The sequence below is a fragment of the Peromyscus californicus genome, unplaced genomic scaffold (assembly GCF_007827085.1).
Source record: "Peromyscus californicus insignis strain IS unplaced genomic scaffold, ASM782708v3 Scaffold_3__1_contigs__length_106647218, whole genome shotgun sequence".
NCBI classification, from domain to species: Eukaryota; Metazoa; Chordata; class Mammalia; order Rodentia; family Cricetidae; genus Peromyscus; species Peromyscus californicus.
In genome coordinates, this window is record NW_026294551.1 from 106,367,224 (window position 1) to 106,393,083 (window position 25,860).

Genomic DNA, 25,860 nt, shown 5'->3' on the forward strand with positions numbered 1-25,860 from the left:
TGGGTTAATGCATGAGTTTTAGGTTAATGTGTGTATATTGTTAAGCATGAAGCCTTGAGTTGCTCTGCAACCTTGTTAAGTAGTCTTAGGTGTCTAGACTTCAGTGTCCTTGCTTCTGAGATGAAGATCAATAACTGGGTTGTTGCCAGGCCTACTTCATGGGGTAGGTGTAGGCTCTGCTTCCATTACCTAACACATTCTCTGGCTTCTGGTCGATCCTCATAAATTATGCTTATCCTCCTCATTTACCTTTATTATTATTTTTTAATTAAAATATTTTCGAGGGGCTGGAGTGGCATAGCTCAGTTGGTAGAGTGCTTGCCTAGCATGGATGAAGCCCTGGGTTCTATTCTCAGCACCACATTAACCCAGTTGGCTAGGTTATCAAGAAGCTGAGGCATGGCCCAGCGTTGGTGGTGTATGCCTTTAATCACAGCACTTGAGAGGCAGAGGCAGGTGGATCGCTGAGTTCAAGGCCAGCCTAGTTTACAAATCGAGTTCCAGGGCAGCCAGGGGCTACACAGAGAAACCCTGTCTCAAAAAAAGTGTGTGTGTGTGTGTGTGGGGGGGGGGGGAGGCATGAGGATCAGAAGTTCAAGGTCATCTTTACCTGCATAGTGCATTAGAGGCCAAACTTAGTTATATGAGATCCTGTCCCCAAATCCCTACCAAGCAACAAGGAAAGGACTTATTTCCTGGCGGCACTCAGAGCGGAGAAATTCCCAGGGTGCTTTGCAGACCATGGGAGGAGGGGTGGCAACAGGTGTTTAGGATAGAGATCTCAGTGTTTAGGATGGAATCATAAGGCTCCTGATTCGAACGAACTCCACTTCTGCTCATTGAGTGGCCCTGAGCGAGTTTCCTCACCTCTCTTAGTCTCAGTTTCCCTATTCCCTTTCCTTTCTTGGGAGCGCACATCATTACCCCGCCAGCTGCAAGCCAGTTGACTGTCGAGGAAATAGCTCCAAATCCCGCAGCAGGGAAAGACTGTACAGTTAGGACCGCCTAGGACGAAGCCAGGGCGTGGAGGGCCCATTGCCGGGTTCCTCACGGCCCTGTCGGCGTTAGGAACCGGCAGGGGGTGGGAGCTGCAGACGCGGCCTACAGGCCCAGCCCGGGACACCGAGTGGCCTCGCTTGCTCCCACGCGCGGAGCGGGGCGGGGCGGCGCGGGGCGGGGCGGGGCTGCATCCCGGTGACGCGAGCCAACCGCGCGACGCTGCGGCTCCTCGCTCAGCCGGCCGCCCGCATGGCGCTGCGCAGCTTCTGCAGCGCTGATGGCTCCGACCCGCTTTGGGTAGGTGGTGGGCCGCGGGTGCGGCGAGGGGTGGTCGGGAAGGTTCCGGGGACGCGGGGGGCGCGGGGGACTCTGGGACGCGCGGGCCCAGCTGCTCCCTAGCCCAAGCCCCGCTCTGCAGACGTGGGGACCCGCCACCCGGGCCCGGGAGCAGCCCCCGCGGCCAGACTCTGGGGACCCGGTTCCGGGAGAGCTGGGCGTGTGCGGGGAGGGGCCTCTGTGCTTTGGGTTTCTGCCCTGTGAGGGGACGCTTGATCTGGAGGCAGCAAAGTGGGGGTTTTCCGTCCTTTGTGGGGATAGAATCCCCATTCTCAGCACACACCTCATCTCTGAACACCCGGCGAGCTCTAGAAAGGGACTTCCCACCCCTTGTTTGGGGGATCCCCCAACGTTTTGTTTTACCTCCCTATTCTCTGGTATCATGTTTTTCTCATCTTTTCCTTCCTTTCTGCCTAAATGCTACCAGGAAAGTTTAAGGAAACAGGAAGGATAAGCCAAGAGAAGGGTAGGAGTCCCTTCTACCCCACTTTGCGGGTTTGGGGTACAGTGGAAGATGCCTGGGACCCTGGTAGAGTGCCTTCCACCTTGTGAGGCTCTGGGGATATTCCGGGGACTTCAGGTCCTCTCCAGGTAGCTTTCTTCTGAAATGATCCTAGGCTGGGTTCCCTGGCTGACTGCTCTAATCCCCAGTGCTTCTGGATTTCATGTCCCCGTAATGCGATTTGCCCATTGTTCCAGAACACTCCTGTATCATGCTGTCCTGATTATTTAGTGAATGCAATAGGGCAGCCTGGACACAATGACTTTTCTTTCTGTTTGAGAAACAGGAAAAACACCCGTTTCTTAGTCACTGATTAGCGCCCATAAGTATTTTCTTGTTCTGTTTTGGGGTACCTCCCTGATAGGAGTGGTGACCTACGAAGGCCCACTGGCAGACTTTAGTGTTTTGGGTGAGGAAGGGTGCCATTTTTGGTCGAGAAACTTACCACACTTAAATATGACTCCCATTTTAAAGCCACAAAGCTGGAGGTTTCTCCAGGGCTGAAAACAATGCTAGTGATTAGCATTCAGGCGTCTGCAAGAGATTGGTGCCTGTTTGCCACAGAGGAACACCTGTGTGTTTTTTACCCTTGTGCCGTGTGTGGAGAGAACAGAATTATTCTGCAAGGACCCGCTGGAATCTGGCTCAGTGTTACTTGGATGCTGGTGTATTTCCTGGTTTATTTTCTTCTCTTGTGGTGGGCGAAAGTGGGTTGACTAGACATTAGATTTTCTACCAATGTGTATATTTTGCATATACATACATATACATACACACATACTTTATGTATAATATATATTATATATAATGTATGTATGAAGGCATGCATACCATGTCACACATGTGTTAGTCAGAAACCTGAGGCGGGGGTGGTTCTCTCCTTCCACCATGTGGGGTCTGAAGATTGAACTCAGGTCTTTAGGCAGCAAGCATCTTGCTAGCCCATACTAGGATGTATTTTATTGCTGGGCAGTGATGACTAAAACGTGTTTGGGGTGTTCTCTATCTTCTAATCAGATCAGAAGGCTACCCAAGAAACCCAGTTTTATGTTCTCTCTTTCTAGGGACTTTTTGCCACAGAAAATTAAGATAGATAAACTGTGCTTCACCTTAGGCAGGTTCCCATCCTCCCTCACTTTTCATCTTGGAGACTTCCTATGCCCCTCCTCCCACTGGTCTAGGCTTGCTGGACGCCCTGTTTCTGGAGTCCTGGAACCAGAATGAGTGAGAGGGCAGTTGGCAAGCAAGAACTTCCCTGTAGCTAGAGAATCCAAACACAATACAGAGTGAGTTGGTTAGCCTGGTAGAGGCACATACCTGCAATTGCAGCACTTGGGAAGCTGAGGCAGAGGGATTAAGAGTTTCAGGGCAGCTTGGTTTAGAGTGAGACCGTTCCTCAAAGGACAGCAAACTGAAGCAGGTGGCTTGGGTCTTCCAAAGCTAAGTGTTGCAGTCAGCACAGACTTACCTCATGATAGGCAGGCACCCACACTCTCTGAGATTGAACCTAGGGCCTCACACAAACTATCATTGTGTTAAACACTGGTTCTGCAGCTAAGATGGGTTACTTTTTTTCTGTGTACCTCAGTTTCCCCATGTGTAATAATGGAGTACATAGCAAATGGCAACTGCCTCTGTGGCTGAGACCAGAGTCGTGTGTGTGTGTGTGTGTGTGTGTGTGTGTGTGTGTGTGTGTGTGTGTGTGTCTTTGTGTGTGTCTTTCCTGGAGCTTGCTGGACTCCTTTCACTCTTGGAGGTGCTTCACCTTGAGAGCATGGTGGTAGGTGACAGAGCCTCTTCTGTTTGTTAACTTGACTTGGAGGATGTTCACAGAACACCTGGGGAGGGGGGGCTCAGGGACATGCCTATGTTACTGTATCCTGAGAGGAGCTGGGACACCTTTGCTGCTCTGTTCAGGGAAGGTGGTCCTTTCTCTTGGTGGCCAAAACCTGTGGTGTCCTTGATTCTTGTTCCCTCCTTCTGTCTATCTGCCTGTTCTTGCAGAATGTATCCAAACTTGTCAGGGCTGCCTCCTGGGGCCTGAGGTGCCATCTACTGACTTGTTACTGCTTTTGAACACTGTTTTTTTTTTTTTTTTTTTTTTTTGGTTTTTCGAGACAGGGTTTCTCAGTGTAGCTTTGCGCCTTTTCCTGGAACTCACTTGGTAGCCCAGGCTGGCCTCGAACTCACAGAGATCCGCCTGGCTCTGCCTCCCGAGTGCTGGGATTAAAGGCGTGCGCCACCACCGCCCGGCTCACTGTTTGTTTTTGTAGGGCTGGGGACTGAACCTAGGGTCTTAATACACTGAGCTGCTGGCACCCCCAGTCCTCTTTTGCTTTTTATTTTGAGACAAGAATCTCACTAAACTACCCAGGCTGTCCTTAAACTCTGTAGCCCACGTGGGTACTGAACTTGTGATCCTCCTGCCTGAACTTCCCCAGTAACTGGAATAACAGTCCTGTACCACCACACCCAGCTTCCTGTCACTCTTTCTCTGCCCTCTCCTTGATCCCTGCAGTCTAGTATCAGTCCAGCAGCCAGAGAACATGGTTTTGATTTTTATTCTTTTGTGATGCTGGGGATAGAATCAGGGCCTGGCAACTGCTAGGTACACTCTTCTCTGCTGAACTCCAATTCCAGCCCAGAGGAATCCTATTAAGACACACCAGACCCAGCACTCAGAAGGCAGAGGCAGGCAGATCTCTCTGAGTTTGAGGCCAGCCTGGTCTACAAAGCAAGTTCCAGGAAAGCCAGGACGGACTGTTACACAAAGAAACCCTGTCTTGGAAAAAAATAAAATAAAACAAAACAAACAAAAAACCCACCATAGTGAGAAAGAAGGGGGGGGGGGCAGACCAAACCCTGCCTTTCCTCTGCTCAGCACCCTTCAATGGCTTCCTGGGGGGTGGGGGGAGGAGACAGACAGACACAGACCAGATCCTACCTTTCCTCTGCTCAGCACCCTTCAGTGGCTCCCCAGTCATTGTGTTCAACCAGCTCTGGAGCATCTGGCCCTGCTCGCTCTCTCTGCTGATCTGCTTTCTTGGTTACTCTCTTCTCTCCAGGCACAGGGATTCCTCAAGCATCTTTTCCCTGACCCCTGCCACTTCTCGTACATCCAGTTTTCTGCTCCCACCTCATAGCTCTTGTTCTCATACATCTAAGAGTTTATTTACTTCTTTGCTGTGTATGTGACTCCAGTCGTAGTATCTAAGACAGCATCTGGTGCTCAGGAATTACTTGTTGAATGAATAAATGACCTAAAACCCTAGAATAGCTTTCAAGTTTCCTTGAAGTCTCTCTCTGAGACATTCAGGATAAAATGTTATTCTGTGTTTTGTATTTTGTCTTGCAATAGTCCAGTGAGGTCATGTTCATCTGTTTTCCCCTGGGCCCGGTGCCTTGCATCCAGTAGGCTCATCCATTTGAACAAATAAATAAAACTAAATAAAATGTATTTATTTATTTATAGACAGAATCTCCTATATAATGATGATCTGGAACTTGATGTGTAGACCAAGCTAGCTTCAAACTCATAGGCCACCTGCCTCTACCTCCTAAGTATTGGGATTGAAGGTATATGCTACCATGTCTGACTTTTTGTTGTTTTATTTTTGAGACAGAATCTTGCTTTGTAGCTCAGGCTAGCCTGAAACTTACTATCCTCTTGCCTCAGCCTCTTAAGTGCTGGGGTTATAGGCTGGTGCCAGTAGACCTGGTTTCAGAGTTTGAGTGTGTATGACTGAGACACATGTTCTGAATTGGGTTTTAGATGTAGCCTACCTCTAGACTGGCTTGACTTTGTTTATTTACTTAATCTTTAATATTTTATTTTTTATTACACTTATATAACCAAGGCTGGCCTCAAACTTGCAATGTAGCTGAGGATGCCCCCGAACTCCTGATTCTCTTGCCTGAGCCTCCCAAGTGCTGGGACTACAGGCATGTACCATAACCATAATTATGTGAACGCTGTCATTCCTGATATTTAATTACTGGAGGATTTTGCATAAATCCTGGCTTTCTGGCTTTTCTTAAAAAATATTGGACAGCACTGGGCCTCACTGTAGCTGCTCCTGGAAAACAGGCCTGTAGAACCCATTCCTCCTTACAGCTGCTCTCTTGGAAGGCCAAGTGTCCATTGTCTCTGCTTGTACTTTCTCACATCTGGTTGGCACTCTTTCTGGGTAGAGTCCATGTGGCATCTGTCTGTTAGTATTTGAATTGAGATCTATTGCTTCATAGCCCAACCTTAAGGTGGCTGAACTGGGGCTTACCTGACTTAGTAGGTTATTAAGTTTTGTTTGTTTGGGACAAGGTCTGGCAGGGGCAAAGGTTGACTTGGATCTTACTGAGTAGTCTAGGCTTGCTTTAAACTCTTGATCATCTTGCCTCAGCCTCCCAAGTGCTGGGATTAGATGTGTGCCACCAAGCCTGGCCTTTAGATTTTTAAAAAAAGATTCATCATCATCATCATCATCATCAACATCATCAACAACATGAACATCATCATCAAAGCACAGCCTTACAATATAACTCTGGCTGGCCTAGAACTCACTATATAGACCAGGCTGGCCTCAAATACACAGAGATGGGCCTGCCTTTGCCTCCAGGCTACTGGGATTAATTAATTAGTTAATTAAGTTTTTTGGTTTTTCTAGACAGGATTTCTCTGTAGCCTTGGCTGTCCTGGAACTCAATCTGTAGACCATGCTGGCCTAGAACTCAGAGATCTGTCTGTCTCTGCCTTCTGAGTGTTGGAATTAAAAATGTGTTCTGCCTGCCTCTGCCTTCCGAGTGCTGGAATTAAAAATGTGTGCTATTGCCACCTGGCTTTTTTTTTTTTAATTACATATCTATATTTATATAGATAGATAATTTTTTGGAGGGGGTAGAATATTGAGATTAAAGGTATGTTGCACCATGCTGATTTTTAATTTTCTCTGTGTCTCTGTCTCTGTTTTGTGTATATGGGCATGTGTGTGGGTGCTTGAGGAAGCCAAACATTTGGATGCTCTGGAGTTGGAGTTATAGGCAATTATGAGCTGCCTGATGCAGGTGATGGGAACTGAACTTGGATCCTTGGCAAAAGCAGTATAGGCTTTTAACTGAGTCATTTCTCCAGCCCTTAGTTTCTTTCCTTAATGCTTTCTGTGTGTGTTTCTGGGGAATGAACCCAGGGTCTTAAATAAATAGGCAAGTGCTCAGTTGCTCAGCTGCATCTCATCCCCATCTGGCCTGACTGACGACATGAAGACCCTTCCTCAGTCCCAGGTATATTTGCCTGAGCAGGAGGGGGTGGCTGAGGGTTGTTCTCCTGGGTACCCTAGGATTCTGAAACAGATATCTGATATGCCTGTAGGCGCTAGATTTTCCAATTAGGGAAAGGCCTGGCTTTTATGACCAGATCTTAATGGTCAGTAAAAACACCAGCTTGTAAAAACTGGCCTGAACTTTTATAAAAGTCTTAAAAGTTGGGGTCCTAAGGAGAGCCCAGACATCCTGGAGCAAGCTTCTCCTAGCTTGACAAGAAATTGGGGATATCATCTGCCCTGGTGGAGGTATGTGCCTGTCTTTTTCCTTTTTTCCTTGGCGTTAGCTGATTGAGGATGCCATATTATGGTAAGACACTGTATTTATGGGAGCATTGAGGTGTGGGAAAATAGGGCCTACTTTCTCAACCCCAGCCCTGTTGGACCACATTGTTCTTTGTGGTGTAGGGCCACCCTGGGTACTTCAGGATATTTGACAACACCCTGGCCTCTGCCCACAGGTTGCCGGGCATACCTACCCTTGTTACAACAACCAAAAATGCCTCCAGGCAATGCCAAATGTCCGTTGGGAGTTAACCCATAGTCATTGATGTAGACAAAGATGGAGGACCAACTTTAGGCTAGAAGTCTACCTTCCCCTGGAGTTCCTGGGCTTTCAGCTGTGCAACTTATTGGGTAATTGATGTGGAGTTGCCCTGGAGCTTAATGAGAGATCAAAGAGGTTAAACTCCAGTTAGCTGAGAGGGAACTTGGAGTGGCCTGGTCTGTTTCCTTCCTTCACAAGAGCTGTTTTCCCTCATCCACTCTTCCTGTTGGTGTGTAGGGGACAGTTTGGTGTCACCAGTGAAAATGTTTTTGACATCGAGAGTAGCAATGAGGCTCTACCCCTTTGTTTGTTTGTTTCTTTGTTTTTTTAAGATTTATTTATTTATTTATTATGTATACAGCATGTATGACTGCGGGCCAGAAGAGGGCACCAGATCTCGTTACAGATGGTTGTGAGCCACCATGTGGTTGCTGGGAATTGAACTCAGGACCTCTGGAAGAGCAGTCAGTGCTCTTAACCACTGAGCCATCTCTCCAGCCCTTTTGTTTGTTTTTTTTCTTTCTTTCTTTTTAGAGAAGGTCTCACGGGGTAGCTCTCATTGGCCTCAAACTCAGAGCCTCTGCCTCTTGAGTGCTCAGATCAAAGGGTGCTTACCATGCCCAGCCATTCATTCTTTTTTGTTCATATGTGGAGGCTAGAGATGGATATTCATTTTATGAGATGAGGTCTCACTGAACCTGGAGCTTACCCATTTAGTTAAGCTTACTGGCCATAGGGCTTCTGCTACTTTTCTGTCTCTGCTTTCCTACCCTGGGATTAGAAATGCATGCACTCAGCTTTTACATGGATGCTGAGAGGGCACTAGACCCACTTAGCTCCACAGCCCTCATTCCCTCTGAGACAGCATGTCCTGGAACTTTACTTCCTTCTTCCTCAGTCTCCTCAGTGCTGGATTGTAGGTGTGTGCCACCACACCTGGCTTTCTACTCCCTCACTTTGAACTGCTTCAGGTTAAGTAGCTGGCAACCAAGTCCAGAGTCTATTGCTGTCTTGATTTGCCTGTTGGACTCATCCTTGGGGTTAGTGATGAGTCATAAAGAAGACTTTTATGAAACTTTTCCCTGCCTTTTTTCTGAGTTTACTCCCTGAGAACCTCAGTTTCCTTGACCTCTTGGGTGGTGACTGCTTGGGGACACTGTTTACAGAGAGCATGGATTAAGTGCTGAACTTTAGAGAGCTTTGGTGTGGCTTTTAAGATCTTGTTTGTTCCCATGTTCCTCCACAATCACCCACCTCCATTTTTTTTTTAATTGAACATCTTCTAAGTTTATTAAGCATCTACTATGTAGTTGTAAACAAGACAGGTCAGGTCCATGTCCTCCTGGGGTTTGTGCTAGGAATGTCACAAACAATTCCAGATCATGATAAACCACACAGAGACCTAAACCAGGAGGAACGAGGGTGAGTATAAACCACCTTAACAACAAGTGACATTTTCTCCCAACATCTTGGTGGTAGAGCTGGCTATGTAAGGATATGGAACAAAAGTCCCAGAAAGAATGAAAACTCATGCAAAGGTCTGTAGTTGGAAGTTTTTCTATGTCCTGCCTGACCTGCAGCCACTTAGACTCAAATAAACATACAGAGGCTTATATTATTTTCAAACTATGGCCATGGCATGCTTCTTGCTAGCTAGCTCTTATATCTTGAAGTAACCCATTTCTATATTTTGCCATGTGCCTTGTGGCTTACTGGTGCTTTACATCTTGCTTCTCCTGGTGGCGGCTAGCAGCGTCTGCCCCACTCTCCTGTCTTCCTCTTTCTCCCCAGCTTGAATGCCTAACCTTATTCTGCCTCACCATTGGCCAAACAGCTTTATTTATCAACCAATCAGAGCAACACATATTCACAGCATACAGAAAGACATCCCACAGCAAAGATCCTGAGGAGCATGATGTGGTCACAGTAGCACAGAATATAATGTACACACACACACACACACACACACACACACACAAACACACAGATTTATTTTTGTTTTATGTGTCTGAGTATAATCACATGTTTGTCTGCTGCCTGCAGAGGCCAAGAGAGGGCAATGGATCCTCTGGAACTGGAGTTACAGATGGTTATGAGCTGCCATGTCATGCTAGGAATTGGACCTGAGTCCTCTGCAAGAGCAGCCTGTGCTCTTAACTGCTTAGCTATATCCAGCCCCTATGTACATATTTGAGACCGAGTGCCATGCAGCCCAGATTGGCTTTGAACTTAATGTGTAGCAGAGGGTGATCTTGAACCTCTCATCCTGCCTCTCCTTCCTGAGTGCTGGGATTAAAGGGAATATCAGTGACCCAATTTCTTCAGAGTTGGGATGGAAATTGGCTTCACAAATGCTAGGTGAGCACTTTGCCTACTCAGCTCCATCCCTGGCTCTGTATCACTGAACTTTAAAAGCTCAGAGGAATTATAGGACTAGTTGAACTGTCTCTTTAAAGCCCTGCCTGAAGCTTTTCACAGATGCGTGGTCTTGTATAATATTAAAAGGACCAGCCTTAATATTATACTTCTCAGGGGCTCAGGAGAGAAACTACAAACGGCAAGAATTATTTTCGGGAAATGAATCTAAGTACACCAAGCTCTTTGTCCGTCTACTTTATTCCTCTGAGATAAAATCCTATCTACACAGCTTCAGTTCTGTTCTCATGCATAGCTCCTTTCTTGCCTGATTTCTCTCTATATTTATCTACTGCTCCCTCTAAGTTCTATCTTAATTCTCTCATCTTGATTCTGCCTCATCTAGGTTCTTCACATCTCGTACTTACCTAGCTAGTACTTCCCCATCTGGTTCTTCCTCATCTTCCATCTCGTCCACGTGTTTTCTCTGGTCAAAAACTTCCTTATCCCTCTCCGTTCTGCATCCTCAAGTTCTCCACTCCTGTCCTCCTCTTTGTCTCCTTATACCTCTAAATCCTCCCAAGTCTCTGAGGTGTACAGTTATAAACCCAACCCATAGTGATCCTCTGGCAATGCAAGGTGACCAGGCTTGAATTCTTAAGGGGCCATAAAGGCAGGTAAGAATTTTCCTCAGGCAGTGACCCGTCAGGCTTTCTTTTACAACCAAAATGAATGCTAATGATCCATTAGTCAAGAAGGGAATTTATGTGCTCAATCTACATTCCCTGAAGTGGTTAGGTAAGAAATTAGGAGTCTATTAGTAAAGGCTGTAAGGAAGGAGGGTCTCACCCTAAATAGCACAAGAAATAAAGTTATCTGCCTGACCTAGGAGACAAGTGTTGTTTTGTTTGGCTTTGGATGCTTGATAGGTATTTTAGATAAATACACTGTTAAGAGTTCTTAGAAGCATGCATATAGCATTACAAGAAAATCACTGTAGGAACCAACTAATATATATATACAAAAGCTAAAATTTCACCAAGACTTCTTAAAGCATGGCTTGACCTTTGGAGAAGTCCTTGACTTTTCCAAGTAGTAGCCTTTGTGATAGTAGCTGAATTCTATTACGTTTTCCTGCGGCTTGCAGCAGCATGGAGCCTAGCAGAAGGGACTAGAATCCCAGATGGGTGCTCTGCCAGCCGGGCTAGGGAGGGAGCTGTGTTTGTCCAACACAGTCAGGACCTTTGATCTATCTGGTGGAGCAGATGGAAGGTGCTGTGCTGAGGATGGAATCACCTCAGCCCCAGATCTCTGTGTTTAAATTAAGCTTGTACCCCCTCCCACCCCCTGTCTCACCTGTGGTTCAGAACCTTAGCTAAAAGCTTACAAGATAAGACTGAGCTGGGATTGTCACTTTCCAGCCACCTTTGATTCTGCTTTGAAACAGCTTTTGATGACAATGAAGTCTTTTCCTTTTTGGTTAGGTAGATTTTCTTCTGGTTTCTAGAAAATGTCTTTAAAAACTAGACCGCAGTTTTCTTGATGGTGCTCCCCCTTTTTTTCTTTTTCTTTTTCTTTTCTTTTTTTTTTTTTTTTTTTGAGACAGAGCCCAGGTTGCCCTCAAACTCCTTATGTAGCCAAGGATGACCTTGAACTAACTCCTTCCCCTCCCAAGTGTTAATGTTGTGAAACAGTTTGAGAGGCTTTGGTGGGTTTGGACCAAGGTGAACTGCCGTGGGTGAGGCACACCATGCAGACAGTGGCATGGTGCAGTGGAAAGTTACTCACGTGGCAGATGTGACATCTACATGGAAAGTTTTATTATTATAGAGGGGGGAAGAGAGGGAGAGAGAGAGAAAGAGAGAGGTGCATGGTACCTCTGGTGAGAAGTGGTAGAAAGAGAGTGAAGGGGGAGAAGTTTTTTCTTGAAGGGGACTTTACATAAGATAATGTCAGGATGCTGGGCGGGTCCCCAAGGGGTGGGTCAGAATACTAACATTCCTCCCTTTTGATTATTATAAAAAGGTAAGTTATGGATAACAAGTAGGGGGGAATGAGGGTGCTGAATTCTCCAGACTGCTTCCTGTTGACAAGGGGCGAAGTAGGGAGGGGGAAGTTGAGAGTCACACATGGCGGGAGGTGTGAGTGAAGAAGCATTCAGTTAGCTGTCATTGTGGAGATCTCTCAGGCATCTGTTCCTTGAAGGAGCTGAGAAGACAGGTTGTAGCAGTGATGTTCAGAAGCTTGGGGGAATGGCACCCCAAATCAGGAGTACAGGAGCCATCACATCTGCTGTTTCTCTGGAGGTGGAAATGCCTCTATTTATCCTGCAAAAAGTGTCAACGAATTAGGAGATAACAGAGTTTTTATGAGTAGGCATGTGGGTGAAGTTAACCTGTCAGTATTTGCCTGGTTGGCATCCTCGGAGCTGGTGCAGGGGCTGGCTTACCTGGAGGACCCCCTGTTGATTGGCCTTGGCACAAGTCTGGAGGAGGGGTTGATCTGTGCAGGGACTTGTAAATGTCTGTAAAGCAACTGGAACAGATTTACATCTTGGTGTCATAGCAAAAGCTATGGCTTTTGGCTAAAAGGTGTGAGCATTTCCTGGCTTCAGCCCAATGAAACATATCTTTAATTCTATAACCAGAGGAAATTTACTGAATGGAAGTGGTTGAGTGAGTGAAGGAGGAGGGAGACTTCCCTAAACATCAGATCTGAGAAGGATATGTAAGTGAACAGAAGTGAGACAGCTTTCCTATACTCATATAAAGAAACCTTAAAGCTGTTTCTTTTATCTAATTCTCCAGGAGATACTGAGAGCAGTCAATAGTAAAAAGTTACATTGAATTCTGTTCTGTGAGTTTATCTGATCTGGTAACAAGGTAAGTTGTGTCTAGACCTAGTAGTAGCCCTAGGAGAGGGAGACCTGTGAGTTTTACATAGAGAACTAAGAAGGCAGCTGAAGCAAAGCCTGGTCATCAAATGGAATCAGAGATCTGAGAAGGATAAATCATACCTGAGTGCAGACCAAGCAGCTTTAGACTCTATTAAAGATGACAGGGACCAGTCCATACCCAGTTAGCCATACCCAGGTCTCCACATTGTTGGAGGCAGAAGTATCAGAACAGCATCAACTTCAGCCACCAGGCCCATAAGGTGGGAGTTTTTCCCATGGAAGAGGGACATAGGGAAGACTGACTTTACTTTGTCTAGGCAAAAGGGGTTCAATAAATTCTCTGATGTCCTGCTGTTTGTCCACAGTCTGGCCCGGGTCCTGGTGGCAGGTGTCACATTGGGGCATCTTGTCCAGAGGTCAGCATTGCCATAATCCAGGTGGAGACATCATGATGCCTCGTAATCTTCGGAGACCTTGGGTCACTGTTAGGATCTGGGAGTCTCTGTCTGATATAATAAGCTTTTTGATCAACATTTTAAGTGCCATATTCTGCAGATCTCTGAGCATTTGAGGACTATCTGTCCATTAAGTATGAATGGCTGACTGTCAACTAGTAGTCCCTAAGTCTCCAATACGTTAGCAGCTTTCATAAGGCTAGGACTTACTGTCTCCTGAGGAGGCAAAGAAGAGTGACAGGGTAAAGATCCCAGGGCTGAATGGGAACAGGAAAAAGGGGCTTATGAGTTGGGGTGTAGCCCAACTCTGAGAAAAGGACCCTCTGAGAAAAATACCCTCTTGGGGGACCAGAAACTTCATCATAGAATATATATCTTGTTTATTAGCTACCCCATTTATCAAACATATGACATCATTTATTTAAATTTTGTAGAAGAACTAGGTGTAAATCTGTTAGCTTTTATTAATCTGAATTAGATCTTTATAAATCTAAATTTCTATTATCATGTAGAATATACTATAAACCAGTGTTGAATCAAATATAACTTTACATCTCTATTATCATACAAAAAATCCATACCAATCCCAAATATTTGAGGCTTGTTGCTTCCTTATTCTAGAAAGAAATAAAATGAATAGAGAGGTCATCAGGGCTAAATGTATTTTTAACCTTAGTAAACCTTAGTAAAAGATGGCTGCCAACCACATGGCTGTCTGCATCATGATGAGGTCACCAGCCAAGATGGAGGAGAGGAAAAGAGTGAAAGTCTGAGTCATAAATGTCCCAAGAAATCACAGTTCTCATGGATGAGAGGGGGAAAGGAGTCACTACAGCCTGTAGCCGTGGGCGTCCCCAGGACAAGATGGAGGACAAAATGAGGACCAATGTAATATGAATTGCTAAACAGTCTTATTAATAGAAAACCCAGAGCCAGATATTAGAGAAAAAGCTGAAAGATCAGAGAAAAAGAACAAGCCACAGACAACCTCACTTTGCCGACTTCTCAGCCGATCCTGTTTCCATGAGTCCTCACCTCTGAGGGTCTTAGCTGAACTGCTGCTTAGTTCCTGTCTCCTCACACCTTATGTACCGTTCTCCACCCGCCATGTCACTTCCTGGGATTAAAGGCGTGTGTGCTTTCCATGCAAAGGGTGAGATCTCAATTGCTGGGATTAAAGGAGTGTGCTACCACTGCCTGACTCTGTTCCCAGTGTGGCCTTGAACTCACAGAGATCCAGATGAATTTCTGTCCCCCAAGTGATAGGATTAAGGGTTTGTGCCACCACTGTCTTGCCTCTATGTCTAATCTAGTGGCTGGCTGTGTCCTCTGATCTCCAGATAAGTTTATTAGGGTATACAATATATTAAGGGTTCACAATACATCACCACAGACCAAGCTGTCAAAGAGGGCCATTGCCACACTCAATGGGGGTTGAGATTAGCCTGACTAAGCCAGAGGAGTCTCAGCACTAGTAACTAGGATTTTCGAGGAGGCCGTGAGAACAAAAACCAAGAGGGAATCTCATCTATAGGAAAAGGTCAGGAATCGTGTCGCAAAAGCTGAAAGGCCTAAAGGAGCTGTGGGCAGCTCCAGAGGTGGTGTGACAACCCAATTGAAACTTAAATGATTGCTGCTGGTGGATGGGTTGGTGAGTGACGGGGTGAGCTGTAGCCTGTTGTGGGTAGGCTGGGTCCAGGATCCTGGCATGCTAGGGGCTGCCAGGAGCCTATCCAAGTCACACAGTTAATGTTGTAAAACAGCTCGAGAAGCTTTAGTGGGTTTGGACTAAGGTGCAGATGCAGCAGACAGTGGTGTGTCACCATGTTAAGTTACAGGACAGATGTGACATCCACGTGGAAAGTTTTTATTAGAGAGAGAGAGATGGAGATGCACACTACCTAGAGCAAATGGGGAAGGAGTTTTTTCTTAAAGGGGACTTTACATAAGATGATGTCAGGAGACTGGATGGGTCCCCAAGGGCCGGGTCAGAATACTAACACCAAGTGCTAAGGTGTGATCTACCACCTATTGTTGGGGATCACACCCAGAGCTTTGTGTATGCTGAGCTATATAGCCCAGGGCCTCAAACACATGAGATAAGCAGACACCACTGAATTTATAGCCACCAGACCTCATTTTTTTTTTTTTTTTTAAATCTTGTGAGGGAATTTCAGAATTGTTCATCCAGACTTGAGCTGGCCATCTTCCTGCCTCTGCCTCCAGAGTTGGGATGACAGCCCTCTAGGTCTGGTGCTGTTGCTTTAAAAAAAAAAAGTGAACAATCTAGAAGAGTCAAGTTTCAACTACTTCCCTGCCTACCACCCTCTGAAGCAAGCACGAGAGCATGTATTTGTAAACATCTTTGCTGTTTGCACCTGCGTGTGTACATGTCTCCCTGTATGCTTCATACTGTAAATATTCTGTATCTTGTATCCTTTTCTTTTTTTTTTGTTTTTTTTTGTTTGTTTTTCGAGACAGGGTTTCTCTGTGTAGCTTTGCGCCTTTCCTGGGACTCACTTGGTAGCCCAGGCTGGCCTCGAACTCACAGAGATCCACCTGGCTCTGCCTCCCGAGTGCTGGGATTAAAGGCGTGCGCCACCACCGCCCGGCCTCCTTTTCTTAATAGTAAGATCTAATATCCTTCTGTGTGAAGTCTGTGGAATTTGAAAGAACAAGTTTCAAGTTTGCCTTCTGTGGAAAAACTAAGAAGCCAAGGTCTAGCCTTGTCTTCTGTTGGTGACTGTCAGGGTCATTTTCAGTTTTTCAGCCTGCTAATCAGTACTGGGGGTTGGGGGTGGGGTGGGGAGAAAGAATATTCCTGATCATACTCTATATATTTGCATGCAAATATATGCATATGACTCAGCAGAATAAGTTTCCCCACTGGAAGTTGCCTGGTTAAGAGATATTTACCTTTTGAAATTTGCTAGTTAATTACTAGGTTGCTACATGGTTATACTCCCATAAATCATCCCACCAGCACTTATTAAACACCTACTGTGTTCCTAGCATATATGTCTTGAGCAAACTGGGAATCCTGTTGGAGTTGCTTTTCTGGATGTGAGAGTTTTGCTCAGTGAAGTTAAACCTTGCATACCAGAGAGCTGAGGTCAGGAGACCAAAGGAGGGTGGTTGGGTCCCTTCCAGTTTTTCAAAGATGTGTTTAAATGCTAAGCATTTTTTCCCGTGTTATTTAAGAAGTGCTCTGAATTAACAGTTAAACAACATGTAAGGCTTTATACTTACATCCTGTCCTCAGATGTCGCTATGCCTGCCTCCCTTTAAAATTTTAAGTTGCAGCAGAGTTTTCTGATGATAAAAATGACATGTGTGCTATAACCAAATAAACCACACAATAGTCGTATTTACATAAATGCTGTTTGGTTGGGCCAGCCTGTAGCCATGCCCTTCCACTCTGCTTATAAACTGAATAGCATATGTAAGTCTGCATAGAATTATAGTCTTTATTCTGCTGATGTTTTTACCATCCATATAGATACATATCTTTTCCATTAGTTATGTAATATTCTAGATTATAGAGCTGTGACTTGGATTTTGTTTGTCTAGAGTTCCCTTTTATCCAAAATGTATCCTTGTGCATGAGTCAAAATTATATAAATTTTAATCTTTAATATAAAGGCTGATTATTTTCCAAGAAGTCTTTCTGGAGACTTCGTCGGGGCTTCAGGTCCCAAAGAGGATGTGTGGAGTTGGGGGGTGGGAGGTGGGGGAGAAGGATGGGATCTCAGGGTGAATCAGGATGGCTGCCAGCAGCATTGAAAAAAGAATATACCTTTTATTAGAGTTGCACACAGGATTAAATGGGAGAAAGAGGTGTGAGCTGGGGTGTGGCTTGAGATCAGGGGTTGAGGAAGCTAGCATTGACCCTGACAATAGGCAATATGTTACAATAGGTTGTATGTTAATGGAAGGGCCATAAGTTCCTTTTGCCAGAGATAAGGAGAATGACTGGCTTAGCAAGCAGGAACTTTCCTCAACCACCAAGGAAATGGAGACCCTTATCCAAATGCCCGACCTTGGGACTTTTGGGTACCAGACACTATACTACAATGTCTTCATTTTACTAGATGGGCCTGTTCCCCTCATATGCTCCCCAAAGGGAAGGTCCTGATGTCCTACTCTTTCCCCATTATACTGTACCATTCTGATTCCTCTACACTTATTAACTGAACTCTTGCCCTTAATGGCCTCAGACTCTGGATCTGGATTGTAGACGTTCATCCTTGGGATCAGTTATTTCTAATAAATCTCTAACGTTCCTGTTCTTGGTGTAATTAGGAGGGCACAGTGGGATTCCTGGTTCCATGGTGGTGGGGATTTTTTTCCAAAGAATAATTTTGTTTAGAGAGGCTATCATTGTACACAGTTTTATCCCTTACCAAAGCCTGCACAAAATTTCCGAAAGAGAAAGAATCATTAAAAATGAAAGTAAAGAGGTGTTGGTAAAGTGTGGTATGCAATGTCGAAATGTTGGAACTTTGTCAAGCAGCAATGGTCACTGTTAATATTCTGATCTGCCCCCTGAAATCCTACCCCTTGGCGCCGCCCTATGTCCTGACATAAAAGCCTCATTCTCCCACAAGGGTGTGCACCCTCGACCTCTCTCTTCTCTCTCTCTCTGTCTCTCTCTTTCTTTTCTCTTCATCTCTTTATTATAATAAACTCTCCATGTCGATGCAGCGTCTAGGTTGTGAATTACTGGCTGCCTCCGCTGATGCCATACCAGAGTGGCATGCATCTGCCCAGCCCGCTGCTGCATTTGCCCAGCATGTTTCCCTGCACATGCGGGATACCCTCGGGGCACCCCCCACACACTCTAATTCATAATAGTCACCATGTAGTCCACACTAAAGTCTATAGCTATAGCTTTTCTGAATGTCAGTGAATGAAAATTCCCATTTCTAGCTGGGTGTAGTGGTACATATCTGTAATTCCAGGCTGAGACTGGAGGCTTATGAATTAGAGTCAATTTCTGCAACATGAGAATGAGAAAAAAAATCCAGTTGTCCAAATCCAAGTCAGTACTGTGCCATTCTAGAGATCTGGGAGTCTGAGGCAAGAGTCTCACAAGTACAAGGCCTGTTTAAATTACAGAGGGACTTTAGAGTCAGCCCAGGCAACTTAATGAGAATTTCCCTTTCTAGAAGTAAGTGAACATAAGGCTGCATGTCTTTATGTATCCTGATGGGTCTTTTTCCTGTTAATTTGTTAGGGTATACAGTGTACTGGGGTCTTTGGCCCTCTATCTCTCTTGAGCATTGTGAAGATTCTCTCCTGGGCCATTGTGTATTTGCTTGTGTGCTAACCCTCAAGGCTTAGCCCTCTTTGGGGTTTTGAGTGACTGAAGTGGTAGATTGCATTCCATTTGTGATATTTTACTGCTGTAAGAATTTCCCATCCTTACATAACCTTGTAATGATTACTTTCAGTGCTCCATTATACTTCCTGTACCTGTGGGTTATAATTCATGTCATTATTAGCTGTGGTTTGACATTTAAGTCACAATAGCAACTTTTTCCTCCTCTGTCTCTGACTTTTCTTTTTTTTTTTTTTTTTGAGAGAGAGAGAAAACATGTTGTACTGATGCTATGGACATAGGGTCTGTTGGCTTGTTTCCTTGAAAGCCATTCCTGGAGTAGAAGGAATGGCTCAGAACATTCAAAAAGGTTACATTCTAGCTTTTGCTTTTTCAGAAAAGAGTTGGCTAGCTCACAGTTGTAGCATGGTCCAAGAATGGCTGTCTGTCATCATCATCATCATCATCATCATCATCATGTAGTGTGTGTGTGTGTGTGTGTGTGTGTGTGTGTGTATGTGTGTGTGTGTGTGTGTGTGTGTGTGTGTGTGTGTTATGCTGGAGATTGAGTTCAAGGCTTCATGCATGCTGGGCAAAGTGCTATACCACTGAGCTATACTCCATTCCTGTTGATGTTCTTAAGAGTCTATTCTTAAAAGTAGATGAAGAGTTGGGGATGTAGTCTAGTTGGAAGATTGCTTGTTTAGCATTCACAAAGCCCTGGATTCCATCTCTAGCACCAATTTTATAAACCAGGTGTGGGGTGCAAAACCTAGCATTCAGGTGGAGGTGGAGACAGGATGATCAGGAGGGTCATCCTCAGCTACATATTGAGTTCAAGGCCAGCCTGGGATACATGAGGCTTTATCTCAAAATAAAACAAAACACGCAAAACAAAAATAACACATATCTCCCTTTTAAACAAAACCCAACAAACAGATAGATGAGGACTGGAAACTTAGCTTAGTGGTAGAACATTTTTCTAACATGCATGAGGCACCACAAACAAAATAATGACAAAAGGTAAAGACAATGATAGGTTCTTTCCTACGTGGTCTCTCTGATCAAATTTGTAAGGCTGGATTCCCCAGGCCTGGGAAGGTTAGCTGGTGGTTATAATTAGGTCTGCTTGTCTTTGAGATCTTTGATAAGGCTTCATTGATGACTTAACCCAGGATGTGTCTCATATCAGTATTTTGGGGCACTGCAGCTGTATTTTAGCCAGACTTTGCTATTTTCTTTGGTCTCACCCATGATTCATGGTGTCTGGTGGGTCACTTCATTCTTGGTGCTGGGGACAGAGCTGACCCACCTGGATGACAGCATTCTTGGTGACAGGAAGGAGTGGAGAAGACTCCCTTGAAGTCAGTCCTTCTGTATATTTTGGGGGTCCAGAAGGAGGGAAGGTGTGGCCAAAGGGAATCTGGAGATGCGTTGCTGGAAACAAGGCCAGGTGTGGAGCAGGTGGATTTGAAAACTTGTTACTTCCCATCATCTGGAGTGAACTAGTTGTTTGATGAGAGCTTCTGTTTCCTTATCTGTAAAATGGGTGTCATGGCTCTGCTACATATTTTTGAGTGTGTACTCAGATCTCCATGCCTATGTGTACACATACATGTAGAAGCCAGAGGTCAGCATTGGGTGTCTTCCTTTAGACTCCATTCTGTGGTGATAAGGGAGGTGGGTGTACAGGAAGCAACAGTGGAGATAGTGTAGGGGGATTTCTGGTGTGGCGATTGTCTTGGGCTCATTCAAGCCATGGCAAAATCAAGCTATCCTGTGTTGTTCCTGGCTCATCCAGGTGGACCTCTCAACCCAGGTATCTAAGACATTTCGGGTTGATTCATCAGTCTGTCTAGGGTATCTGGGGTGCTTGGCTGTGGGGAAGGCAGGTGTGGAGCCTGGGACAAAGTGAGTATGGGGTGTCACTTCTGACACTAGACATGTGTGGAGATCTCAGTCTGCAGCTCCCTTTGAAGCTCAGGCGTAAGCAATCCAAACTCTCTACCTAACTCCAGTGTAGCCTGGAGCCAGCCATGGATGCTGATGGTGGCTGCACTCATGGCCATGCATGTACTCTCCAAACAGCACAGTGATTGAGTTACTTAAAGGGGCTAAAAGCCAGGTGTGGTGACCACCCAGCTAGGACGATGGAGAGCTCAAGGAAGGTTGGGCTACAGAAATTCAAGGCCAGCCTAGACAACTTAGTGTCTGTCTTAGAAGAAAAAAGTAAAAAGAGGCTGTAGCTCAGGGTTAGTGTACTTGTTAGATCATATGACACCCTAGGTTTGCTACCCAGGCCTGCCAGAAAAAAGGAAGAAGACATCATTCTTTCACTCATTCTTTTCTTTTGTATTATGAGAAGGACAGTTTATATAAAATGACTCACCCATAACACCCTTCATCAACCCCTGCAACTAACCAGGTCTTGTTTGCTAACTTCTGTGTACAGGGCTGTCTTGTGGAAAATGTGAGATAAGGCTTAGGTGGGATGGCCTTTCAACTTTCTAGGTGCCCCATGGGGCATTCAAAACTGATTATCCCCACTCATGATCTCATGTCCTGGTCTAATCTATATATAGTCCCCAAGAGTCACATCAGTCTGGGAACTCAGCCCTTCTTTGAGAGGAATGTCCCATTGTCTTTTCAATAATCGTATATAGGACATTATTATCTTCAAAGGGCTTCACTGAAATCCCAGAGTGGTTCCTGAGGGGTCCCTGATAGGGTGACAATTGTTAAGACAAAAGGCTTGAGCACAGAGATGCAGGAAGGCAGGTAGGGTATCATTTCTGTAAGCAAAGGTGACAGTCTTGTTTAGGATTTCCAGACGATGTCTGGGAGAAGAATGAAACCCTGCCAAGGTCATCTACATTCAGGGCTTAAGCCTGATTCATTGCTATTTTAATATTAACTGTGCATGTAAGAGGGGAATATTATATTAGGAACTCTCACAGCAGTTGTTGTTAATTGCATTGAAACTCTTGACTCTTAGCTGGTGAGAGACTTAAGCCAGACTTGTGGATGAGGGGCTCCTTTCCTTTCCCATGCCCCCTTTCACTGCACAACTAGGAGTGCCATGATGTCGACACTTATATCCTACCACCTTCTTGTGTGTATGTGGTATGTGTGAGCGTGTGTGTTCCCATGTGTGGATGTGCATGCAGGTGCCTGTCTGTGGAGGCTAGAGGCTGACATTGAGAGCCTTTCTTAGTCACTATCTTATTCTTTGAATTTTTAGCTAGCCAACTGGCCCTGCAGATCTCTTTGACTTCTTAGCACTGGGACTATAGGAGGGCCACCATCCCTGCCTGGCTTTTTATATGGGTGCTAGGGATCCAAACTCTGGTACTCATACTTAGGTAATTAGAATGCTTTACCCATTGATGCATCTCCCTAGGCCTTGTATCTTGCTTTTTATCTTTTAGGATTACATTTGATTTCAAGAAACAAAAATCCTAACTAGGGACTTAAGCACGAAGGTATTCTCTTTTTATTTTTACATAGCCGGAATTCCAACACCTCTTATTGTTGCTGGCATTACTATCCCAGACATACATATCCCTATCATGATGTTTTCCTCCAGGCTCCAAAATGGTTGCTCCAGCTCTACCAATACCTCTAAGTTCAGGGGAAGAGCTGCACCAGCCTCCTGTATCTCCTTATATTTATGAAAGCATAGATCTTACTTGATCCAAAGGCTCTTTTGTCTGCTGTACACAATTAGGTTCCTATCTTCTTGTCTGGAACTGTATTATATGACCATCTCTGGCTGCAAAGGAGTGAAAGCTAGCTTTTGGTTACATGCTGTGATGGGAGACAGCACAGGAGCAGTAAGTTAGGTACAGTTGTTGAGTAAGCAGCCAATGGTAGCTGTCACAGATGTATCTACTCCATATTCCTTTTAAATTAAAAATTTAATTGCAAAGGAAGTTTCCAGTTAGTTAAAATACCTGTGAGGGCTGACAAGACTACTTAGTGGGTGAGTGTACTTACTGGCAAACCTGACAACCTGAGTTCAGTCCTGTGGATCCACATGGTAGAAGGAGAGAGCCAACTTCTGCAAGGTGTCTTGGCCTTCACATGTGTGCCATGGGATGTGTAGGCTTCCATGAGTGGGTGTGAGCATTCATACACTCACGCGTACACACAAATAAATCAACCTGGGGCTGGTTACAATAATGGGTTTATATAATAATGTTAAAGGGAATTAAGTTGCCCATCAGGATCCATAATGTGTTAATTCTGAATGTCCTCAAATTCCTGAATCCCTGGATGCTCAAGTCCCACATGTAAAGTGATTTAGCATTTGCATAAAATCCATTCACATCCTTCCATATACTTTAAATTGACTCTAGATGAATTATAGCACTGAATGAAATGTGAATCTTGTTTAAATAGCTGTTCTATATTGTTTAGGGAATAATGACAAGAAAATATTCTGTCCATGTTCAGCATAGTGCAATTTTATTTCCAGATATAATCTTAAACTTAAAAAAAAATGTGTGTGTGTGTGTGTGTGCGCGCGCCTGTGCCATTGTACACATGAGGAGGTTAGTGGGCAACTTTAGAGAGTTATTTTTCTCCTATCATGTGGTTCTGGGAATTCAGGTCATCAGTGACAGGTCTGTTAATTGCTGAGCCATCTCACTGGCCTTTCCTAATATTTTCAGTCTGGAGTTGGTTGACTCTGAGGATGCAGGGCCTGTGGATATGGAGTGCTGAGTATATATCCATACTGTAAACAGGGGGAAAAGCTCTGAAACCAGCAAGACTGATCAGTGGTTCTCAATGCTGTGCAGTTGACTTTAATCCCCAGGGGACACATGGTAGTGTGGCATAACACTTTTAACACGTTTGGTGGTCCTAAGTAACGGAGGGGAAGCTGCTACTGACGTGTAGAGAGAGTCACAGCTCAGGATAGCCTCAGACACCAGAAGCTCACAGTGAGGAGACCCATGCTTGGGCTCAGTGTCTCTGCTGTTGGGAATCAGAGGATTGGCCAAACCCTTCGTGCAGCTTTTACGAGGTCTCTATCAGTCCTGGGATGGGGTTAAGAACAGGCCCATGAATGTGAGACACATTTGATGACAGCGGGTGCAGGGTGCTCATGTTGAGATAACTAACAGCTCATTTGTCAGACAAGCCTTACCCTAGTATCCATGTTGGCAGGAGCAGCATCTTTGGAGAACACTTCTTTCCTGGGACCTGGTAGGAGTCACAGGCTGTGAGTGACCACAGTCTTTGGAGAGGCCTGTGGCTGGGTGACGTGGAGAGCTTGTTGTTGTCTCTCCGCCTGGGTTTGGCATAAACAAGCTGGCCTGGGCATGTGACTGGTGGAGACAAGAAGACAGCTGGCATTGGAGACAGTGCAGCTGCTGCCAAGTCCCTGATCTGGCCAGGCAGGTACGTTGGCAATTACACTTAGCCTTCCCATTAAAGGTAATTGAGTGTCAGGGAGCTGCAGTGTGGAGGAGTTGTGCCTTCTGAGAAGCAGTGACTTGGTGTATTTCTTTCATGTTTTTTCTTCTTCATTCTCTTCCCCTTCCCCTTCCTTTTGTGCAGTGCTGGGGCAAATACTTTAGCATCACTGCATCCCCAGCACCTTTTCTGTTTTTTCTTTTTAAGAAAAGGTCTCACTAGGTTGCTCAAGCTAGCCTTGAATTCATTGTGTAGCCCAGGCAAGTCTCAAACCTCTGATCCTCCTGCCTCAGCTTTCCCACCAGTTAGGATGATAGGCCTGTACCACCATGCTCATGCAGTTGCTGTGTTTCTTTCTTGACTCTGGGAACATAGAAGAAAGCCTCCCGTTGAATAGTGAAGTTGGATTAAAGAAGAAGTCCCCTCAAATTTGTGAACTGCATCCCAGAGAACAACAGGGAAATGTGGCCTGGGACATTGATGGATAATGGAGTGCATGGTAGAGACAAGAGCTGAGATACTAAAATCTGGGAGGGTGAGGATGTAGCTCAGGATGCAATCAGGGCTGGGTCTGATCCCTAGCCCTGCATAAGCTGGATGTGGTAATACATGCCTGTAATCCCAATAAGTGATGCACCAGTGTCCCTTTCTCTCAAAGGCCACAGTTGTAAACATATGTGGAACAGTGACACACAGCACTAGTGTACTCTCTGTTTAGATGTTCAGATCATTAGCTGTGTGATCTTGAATTGGTAGCTTTACCTGTAGTCTGTGCCTGTGTTCTCATGTAGAACATAGTAATGATGCCTTATTGAGCTATGAAATTAAATGAGCTAATACATTATTAATGCATGTGTCTTGTTGCATAGAATGCCATGCTAGTATCCCTCTCCTCTTCTTGGGGCTATTTACATCACACTCTCATGTGTTTGCTGTCTTGCTCTGAGCAAAGCCCATGCATCTTGAACTGGAACCATAGTAGAGAGTGATAGATTTTTCATAGGCCATTGAATTTGATGGAGTCAGTCTCCTTGGTGTGAGTCTGGCCTCTGTAATCTGTGCCTCCGTTTCCTGGTGGGAAGCTTCCTTTTCCTTCAGTTAACCTGTTCCCGAAGTCAGGTCTGTCACCAGGTGATCTCCAGGCCCTCCAGTGACCATCCCCTGAGGTACCTTTTAGATTGCCATTTCCATTTCCACTTGGGCAGACCTTATTAACTTCCTTTCAGAAGCTTGCACTGACCTCACAAGAGGAAGTAACAACAATGAGGAAGTAAGCTGCTCAGGTCCAGGGTCCCTTAGTTCCTGTCAGTTGTCATATCCGCATATCTCTCTCCTGTAGGTGCCTGCCAGCATGTCTTGGTTTACTTTCTCAAGGATCATATCTCAGTCATCTGTGTATCCTGGTTTTTCCCTTGTTCTTTGTCAGCCTGAGGCTTAGGAACTAAGTGAAGTGCAGTGAGTCTGAGGATCACACTGTCCATGTTTCCTTTTGCTTAAGCAGATACAGGTTGGTGAGATGGCTTTGGGAATAAAGGTGCTTGCCACTAAGTCTAGCACCCTGGGTTTAATCTCTGGACACACAATGTGGAAGGAGAGAACTGGCTCTCCTATTGTCTCCTACTCCCTACCCCAAACACACACACACACACACACACACACACACACACACACACACACACACACACACACACACACACACACACAGGAGAAAAACAAA

General features: G+C 45.2%; 1 protein-coding gene across 5 annotated transcripts in view; it reads left to right on the top strand.

Annotated features, from left to right (window-relative positions):
• The first annotated feature begins 1,189 nt into the window (after positions 1–1,189).
• Abcc1 (ATP binding cassette subfamily C member 1) overlaps positions 1,190–25,860 on the top strand; it is a 132,633-nt gene continuing 107,962 nt past the window's right edge. For all 5 annotated transcript variants that reach the window (XM_052759608.1, XM_052759609.1, XM_052759610.1 and 2 more), the window contains exon 1: positions 1,190–1,296. In XM_052759608.1, coding sequence (XP_052615568.1) covers positions 1,249–1,296 — 48 coding nt within the window. In that variant the 5' untranslated portion in view covers positions 1,190–1,248. The remainder of the gene's footprint in view (positions 1,297–25,860) is intronic.